This window comes from Brassica oleracea, chromosome C5 (genome assembly GCF_000695525.1).
Source record: "Brassica oleracea var. oleracea cultivar TO1000 chromosome C5, BOL, whole genome shotgun sequence".
NCBI lineage: Eukaryota > Viridiplantae > Streptophyta > Magnoliopsida > Brassicales > Brassicaceae > Brassica > Brassica oleracea.
Genome location: NC_027752.1, coordinates 12,207,231 through 12,215,769, shown reverse-complemented (window position 1 = coordinate 12,215,769; position 8,539 = coordinate 12,207,231). Strand labels below are relative to the sequence as shown.

The following is an 8,539-nucleotide window of genomic DNA, read 5'->3' as shown; positions in this document are numbered from 1 at the left end:
AAATTTTATAAATATTGTTTAGGCTAAATTTTTGATAATTATATAATTTTATATCATTTTTATTAGTTTTATACAAATTGATTTAATATATATGAAATCTATATTAAATATTAGTAAGAAAATAGTAAAATCTATAATATTTAATAAAATTTAATTTTAAATATAAGTTAGATTTAAAAAATTCATTACTGCACATGGTGCAGGAAGACACCTAGTATGTAGTATAAGTGAAAATAATATGATGCATACCCTGGCATTGCTAAATATATGTAATTTTTCTTGTTTTGTTTTCAGCTTTTAAAATCTAAAAACTCAACATATATCTTCAATCAAGCTTTAAAATTGATAATTAAGAAAAAACTGTTTTATTTAATTTTAATTAGTTGATAACTAAAAATGTTACAAGTCTGGAGTTTTAAATAGACAAATGCTAGAAACTGCAAAATAATTTTACATCCATTTAAATCCACAGAAAAATAAATTATTACGAAAAGTGATGTTTGATTTTAAATTAAACCCATACAAAACAATTAATAGAGATGATTTAAATTATCTTTTTATATATAAAGGAGAGTTGAAGCTATCTTGCATGCAATTTCTTTCCTTTTCTGTGTCAACTTTTGCCGGCCACTCGACGAATATTCCTATTTCTACATCTAACTCCTCTTTAAGCCTTTCAGATTCTATCCATTATTCATTCTATTTCATTTTTCTACAGTCTTTACTTATTGTTCAAACCTCGAAACCTTTCTATTTCTGGCTTTTTATTTCTTTTGAGAATATTCCATCACGATTCGCAGAATTTGGTGCCCTTCATTCGCACATACGCTTCAAGTCCATAATATATTGGGCCTACCACATATGAAAACTAGGCCCATAGTTTAGCTTATTCTGTTTCTTCATTACGCAACATATTTTCTCAACGAACAAATAGTGTTCTTGTTAGAGAAGTTTACTTTCTCTTCGTAGGGAAGGATGCGAAGGCAACAAGTAAATGCCCATGGAGACATGTGTCATTTCAACAATCTAAAATACTGAAGGTTTGTTAACTTTGATGACCATATAACGTATATGATAATAACAAAACTAGTAGTAAGGTAAGTAACAAATGAATGAGCTGACACCAAGGAAAAGTAATAATAACGAAACTACTGATCACCTTGTTGTATCTTCTCTTGAGTACAATATTAACGGTAGGCCACTGCAGAAGTCGGAGGTTGACGTCATCGTGAAAGACGGCCACCGTGCATGTTGTTGAGGTGGAATACGATGGAAACGAAAAATCCAACACTTGAGTCTTGCTTTCACCGCCGGGGAGAGGATAAGAGAAGACAGAAGGCGAAAGAGAGAAGTGTTTAGAAATATGAATAGTGATAGAAATGGTGTTTTCTCTTCCGGCTATCGGCCAAGTAGAGGAGCGTGAACTCCACATTTCACCCGGAGAGCTCATATGCCATGAGATCGGCAAGTGTAACCACAAGAGGATGGGAGAATTACTTGTTAAGTTTATTCACTTTCAAAATAAAATTAGTTGGCTATTTGCCAAATATTTTATATATTAGTATTTATTTTTTTTGACTAAATATATATTAGTATAAGACCACTCTCCTCTTTCATCAAAAACCTCTTCCTTCTCTCTTCGAATCTCCATTGTTGAAGCTTGTTCTCCGACTCCGGTTGCTCCCTTAGAACCAGAGTCGGGTCTTTGATTTTGGCTTTGTATCCTTTTTTGTCAGCTGAGATCATCTGATTTTCTCCATGTTCTTCTCTTTGGGTAGCTAAATCAAGCTTTGATTTTGTCTTTCCGGGGGATTGAGGGGTTCATTGATGATCTCAATGATGTGTTAATCGATCTTCTTTGCTTGATCTAGCTAGTTGTAGCCGGTTTGGGTTTCCTTACCCTCCAGATACGGTTTTTTCTTAGAAACCATGTGCTGGTTTGTTAGTGTTGCATGCCGTCTATGAGCTTTCTTTGGCTCACTACCGGTTTCGATCTTTGACTTTCTTGATCTATCGAGAAAGGTTGAACCTGATTGTGAGTTGTTTCGCTCTTTGTCATTATCCTTAAGATTTGATCAAAATCTCATCTTCTGTCAAGCTTCCCATGGCGTTTCGAGTTGTCTCTTCTCCGTCTCTGTCATTCCGGTCGATGACTTGTGAACTTAATTGTTCTGTCTCCTGATGTATGAAGCTTTGGTCTCTATATTGCATGTGCTATTCTCTATACGAGGAGACGCAAGCCGGAGGTATCTTCCAAGTATGGAGTCCTCGCCTTATCTTCATTCAAAGGAGCTCTGATGTAGTCAACATGCATAGTTTTGTTCTTGTTTTTTTTTGTTTCTTTTGATCTGGCCATTCCTTATTCTAGTTTAGATCGGTAAAATTAAAGATCGTTTTATCTCTCTGTTGATCATTGTTTCCCATGTGTGGGTTGTTGTTTCCGGGTACCTTTTGTTTGGTTCGTCGGACTGTTCTTACCGGGATTAGTGGTAATCGCCAGTCTATGTATCTTGTGTTTGTTAATCATAATGAAAATAGTGTTTAAAAAATATATTAGTATTTGTCTTTTTAACCTTTCGATGTAAAATCCTAATAGCATTTGCAGTGGTAAGAGAACCTCTGTTTGTCAAAAAAAATAATTTATCAAAATTTTAGTTATAAAATAGTCTAAGTTAATAGTTGACACTTGTTATTTGAGTTTCTTTAAGAACAAAACTTTGAACCTTTAAATTCACCTCCAATCAAAGCCTTATTAATTAAAAACATTAAATTAAATAAAAAATAGTTACAAAAAATAAAAACGTTAATTTTAACGACGTTGACGCTTCCAGCTAAACCCTAAACCCTAAATCTTAAATTCTAAACCGTATACCCTAAATTCTAAACCCAAATCCAAACTCCTAAACCAAAACCCTATACCCTAAACCCTAATCTTAGACTCTAAACCCAAATTATATACCTTAAACCCAAATTATATACCTTAAACCTAAACCCTATACCCTAAATCCAAGTCTTAGACCCTAAACCCAAACCGTAAACCTTAACCCAAACCTTATACCATCTAAGTTTGGGGTTTAGGTTTAGGGTTTACCGTTTGGATTTTAGGTCTAGGATTTGGGTTTAGGGTATAGGTTTTGGGTTTAGGATTTACGGTTTGGGTTTAGGATTTACGGTTTAGGATTTACCGTTTGGACTTCTGGTTAAGGTTTTGGTTTTAGGGTATATAATTTGGGTTTAAGGTTTACAGTTTGGGTCTAGAACTTGGGTTTATGGTATAGAGTTTAGGTTTATAGTTTAGTTTTTGGGTTTAAGGTATATAATTTGGGTTTAGGGTATAGGATTATGGTTTAGGGTGTAAGGTTTGGGTTTAGGGGTTTGGATTTGGATTTAGAATTTAGGGTATAGGGTTTAGAATTTAGGGTATAAGATTTAGAATTTAAGATTTAGGGTTTAGGGTTTAGCTGGAAGCGTCAACGTCGTTAAAATTAACGTTTTTATTTTTTGTAACTATTTTTTATTTAATTTAATGTTTTTAATTAATAATCTATATGTCATTTTTGATTGGTTTTAAAAGGTGGAATGAATTTAAATATTCATCCTATGGGGTGAACCTAAGTTCTGTCATTTTTTTGATTCCAACAAGAGTTTCTTTCCGGAAAGACATCTCTTCCCTTTCTCTTACTTTTTATTTTTAATCTATTTCTTTATCACTAAGAGACTCATTGAGATACTTCCACTAAAAATGCTCTAAGAGCATGACATTTAGTGGATTTCTAAAAGAAAAATATTCAAAAGTTGAAACCAATCAATGATTAACAAGTGGCAAAATTTCTTAGAACTTTAGACATACTCTTTTCTTAAAACTTTGGTCATCATCACTTTTAAGTATTTTAGTTATAAAATTATTTAGTATTATAAAGTTTAGTGTTATAAACTTTCAATTGGTACTATTTTTTTAGTTTTATATGTATTGAATACTTGATATTTAGTTTAAGTATTAAATTTATTATGTTTAGACTTTAATGATGTATTTTACTTCAGTATAATCCAAACCGATCTAAAAAAACCCGAATCCAAATGATATATTGTTATTTTATGGGTACTAAGATGTGATACAAAGCCGATCCGAAATCGATGTTTTATATTTGAATCTGATATGGAATTGCAATTTTAATAGAATAGGATCTAAGAAGTGTTATAAAATAGAACCAAAAATCCAAAAGACATGATCCGAAGCTGAACGGGTATCCAAATGTCTAGGCCTAGATTTTATGATCTATCTCGAATAGAATTCCACATTTTACAATCGGTAATAAATCTTTTTGGATCACTTACTGGGATTAACAAACGAGCGAATAAATATAAAAAATAAAATAAAAAAGTAACAAACATATAAAGAAGAAAATCTTCGAGAGTGTGAGTACTTCATATTCTCCCGAGCGATAAACGCAAACATATTTTCCTATATAGATCAGATACGGTAGTGTTTCTCAGAGGATCGTATCGTCTGACCAAAACTTTATCTAACCAATTGGGGAGCCAACAAAAAATATTAAATAAAATAAGAAAGAAAAACTTCATAAAAAGGGGATCTAAGACGTGTTACAAAATAGAACCATAAATCCAAAATACCTGATCCGAAGCTGAACGGGTATCCAAACGTCGTCTAGGCCTAGATTTTATGATTTATCTCGAACAGAATTCCACATTTTATAATCGGTAATAAACATTTTTGGATCACTTACTGGGATTAAAAAACGAGCGAATAAATATAAAAAATAAAATAAAAAAGTAACAAACATATAAAGAAGAAAATCTTCGAGAGTGTGAGTACTTCATATTCTCCAGAGCAATAAACGCAAACATATTTTCCTACATAGATTAGATAAGGTAGTGTTTCTCAGAGGATCGTCTCTCTCAACCAAAACTTGATCTAACCAATTCGGGAGCCAACAAAAAATATTAAATAAAATAAGGAAGAAAAACTTAAAAAAGAGAGGATCGTATTACAAAATAGAACCAAAAATCCAAAAGATCTGATCCGAAGCTAACGGGTATCCAAACGTCTAGGTCTAGATTTTATGATCTATCTCGAATAGAATTCCACATTTTATAATCGGCAATAAATCTTTTTGGATCACTTACTGGGATTAACAAATGAGCGAATAAATATAAAAAAAATAAAATGAAAAAGTAACAAACATATAAAGAAGAAAATCTTTGAGAGTGTGAGTACTTCATATTCTCCAGAGCGATAAACGCAAACATATTTTTCTATATAGATCAGATACAGTAGTGTTTCTCAGAGGATTGTCTCGTCTGACCAAAACTTGATCTAACCAATTGGGGAGCCAACAAAAAATATTAAATAAAATAAGGAAGAAAAACTTCATAAAAATAACAATCTCATAAACTGAATACATTGATGCTGACCAGCTCTAAGCGATGATACCAAGAAGGCCAAAGAGATCAATATTATTCTCTTTATCCTTTAAACTAAATCATAAAGCAGATACAATCAACACATTAATCCTATCCATGATAATCCATGAAAATAAAACACAGTTGAATGTTTTTGAAAGGCTATTCTATCATGAGGATGGTTGCTCCTGATTCTACAGCCTTGATTCTTTCTCTGATGACTTTGATCTTCTTCTCAACCACATCGGCTGCTTTGACCAGATCCTCTGAATAATCAGCATCGCGTATGTCATTAGACGACGCAATCAACCCAAGTTCCATCGCACGGCTATGCATCTGCTCTTTCTCCAACCTCTTCTTTGCGTCTTGGATCATTCTGTTCATCAAATCTTTCTGGTCCATCATGAACTTGGTCTGCTTCTCCACCGGGAGTGCCCTGAACCGGTTGAGAAGAACACGAACCTCTTTGCGGTTTGGCCAGACCTCAGGACCTTCCTCGTAGTCGCTGTAGATGATGGCGCAAGCGCGTAAACCGCAAAGAATGGTTAATTCTTTGAGCTTTTTCAACAGACCATGTTTGCGTTTTCTGAACGTAACTCGGCGAGTGGCGTTGTCAGAAATCAATTGGTGTGTTACCTTTCTTCTGCCCATGGTGAAAAAAGAACAAAAAACTACAAGGAGATAAGGAGTTGTGTGTGTGTTTGAGGGACCATATGGGTCAAATGTTATATAGAGAGTCTAACTTTGATTCTCTGGCTTGGTCGAAAAGAGGTTTCAACAAATTATAGAAAGGTTTTAAAGAAAAAGTACATATTAAGGTCTAAAGACAAATAGCAATATAATGTTTCTAAATAAGAAGATTTTTATCTAAAGAACTTTTCATTTTATTAAGTGTCTTATGTTGGTTGGTCTAGAGAATCTACAAGATAGGAATGTAATATTTTCTATATTTAAGGCCACATAAATATTTTACTACTAGGTAGTAACCCGCGTCGTGCGCAAAATGAAATAATTAATTAAATTATTTATTTTATATTGTAATAAGAGATTTGTCATATAGTTTTTTCAAGGGATGACATTCAGATATTCGTTCGGATTGAGATGATCTATTCAGATTTCAAATTTTTAGAGTTAGAAATTCAAATATGATTCAGATATTTACAAATTTTGATTTGAATTTGATTTGGATTTGGTTCGAATCATTGCAGGTTCGGTTCAGGTTTGAGTTCAGATACATATTTTAATTATGTAATATTTTAACAAAAATCCAAATATACTTAATCCTCAAAATCCAAAAATAAAAATAATATAAAAGATAAAATTTTGAATAATGTAAGACTAAATACTTAAATTTACATAAAAATAGTTTCATTTAAATATTTAGATGGAGATAATAACATATTTTAGTATTTTGAACATATTTTGTTATTTTAGATATTTTCATATTAATGAATATCTAATAGATATAAATTTAATAAAAATACCATACAATCGAGTGAAATATGTTAGAGTTACGTCGAAAATAATGTGACATCTTCACTTAGTACATGAATTCTGTTTTTCGATCGATTTCGTGAATTTTTTTTCTTTTTAAGCTTTTTTGATTTCTGATTTTTTCTAACAATCTGAGTATGTTTCTAATTCTTCGTTTGATATGAAAACTCTGTAAAGAAAAACAATATTTGGCTAAACTAAAGATCCAACTTTGTATATGGCGTTTTTCACATCGGTTTCCTTAATTTATAACCAATCATAATTATTTGTTGTTTTTGTATGCATAAACCTCAACTATGACCAAGTTCGGCAAAATACCAAAACTTTCAACTTTTAAAAACATTATCATTATGGCATTTTAGTTGATGTTTAATCTTAATGGTTTTGTAACTTATTTATGTTAACAATGATATTATTCAGTTGTTGCCCCAAAATAGCTTCAATTCATTAATACAAATGTTAAAAATATGAAAACTGAAAACGAGCTCATTAAAAAAATAGTGTGTGAACACATTAAAAAGTATGCGATAAAGTTAAAAAAAAAATAGTACGTGAATATATTAATTGTTAAATAGCTGTGAAACTGACACATAAACATTATAAAGTTAAAATGATTGTGAATGTGACATGTATCAATGTGTGTGAACACATTTATTGTAAATGCTTTTCTTTTAATATACAGATAATGTAGAAAATTTGAACATTTTGGCTGTCAATGTAACCAAGTATAATGTTTAAGAGTGATTTACATCCAGAGCCAGTTTCTGTCTTTCTATTACAAGATAAGTCACTTTGTTATACTGAGGTAGTTTTTGGTGTAAAAGACTTAACTTGCCCTTAAAAAAGCTTAACGAAGCGCTTCTTTTTCAGTTACAGATATTTATGTGTGGTTGGATTTTGAAATTTGTTTTAAAAGAAGTGTGTGGTGGACCCGAGGCAGAAGGTAAATTGAATTAGATAATTATCTGAGCAAAAGACCACGTTCCTCATAATTTCTTCTTCTTTGGTATTTCAAGTTCTTACTCTTTTTTTTGGCCACGTAATTCTAAAATATGCCTTTTTTTTCAATTGCGACCCCGACTTTTAAATTGTGAATTCTAACCCCTCAATGTGTTGTTTGGTCTGTAACTTGCTGCTCACCGCCGACTCGTCGTTGAAGCATCGCCTCCGCATCACTCCACCGCGCTCAGCTCTACCATAACAGCTAGCTCCTACCGTAACGGCAAATAGCCTACGCATCACTCTTGCCTCATTCGTCGTCGAAGAATCACCGTAAAACGCTACAGACCTTAGATCCACCTTCATTGCCATTTGGAGTCCTTGTGGCTCGTCCTCTCCGTCGTAGGGTTTGAGCTCGAGAGCAACAATGGTCAAGATTCTGATATTTGCATGTTTGGTCCTTCAAATTTTAATCTTTTTTTTCTTCAGACTTTCGAGGTTGCAAAAACGACTTTTTGATTCCATCTCCAAATTTCTAGTGTTCATTTTTATCTCGTAGCAGAGTGAAAGCTAGAGAGCAACAATTGTTAAGTTTCTGTTTTTTGCTCGGTTCGCCCTTAAAGTATGTAGACATATGTACACGACACTATGTACACAAAATTTACTACACTATGTACACAAAATT

The 8,539-nt window shown here is 32.4% G+C and overlaps 1 protein-coding gene and 1 long non-coding RNA gene across 2 annotated transcripts; one reads left to right on the top strand and one right to left on the bottom strand.

Annotated features, from left to right (window-relative positions):
• Positions 1–1,606: 1,606 nt before the first annotated feature.
• LOC106293016 lies at positions 1,607–2,556 on the top strand. The gene is made up of 2 exons (XR_001260318.1): positions 1,607–1,719; positions 2,099–2,556. It is a non-coding gene; the product is annotated as an uncharacterized LOC106293016 (long non-coding RNA).
• A 2,832-nt stretch (positions 2,557–5,388) lies between these two features.
• On the bottom strand, positions 5,389–6,217 carry LOC106293061 (agamous-like MADS-box protein AGL80). Its single transcript, XM_013728737.1, has one exon. The coding sequence runs from the start codon at positions 6,070–6,072 to the stop codon at positions 5,584–5,586; it is 489 nt and encodes a 162-aa protein (XP_013584191.1). The 5' UTR covers positions 6,073–6,217; the 3' UTR covers positions 5,389–5,583.
• Positions 6,218–8,539: the final 2,322 nt, after the last annotated feature.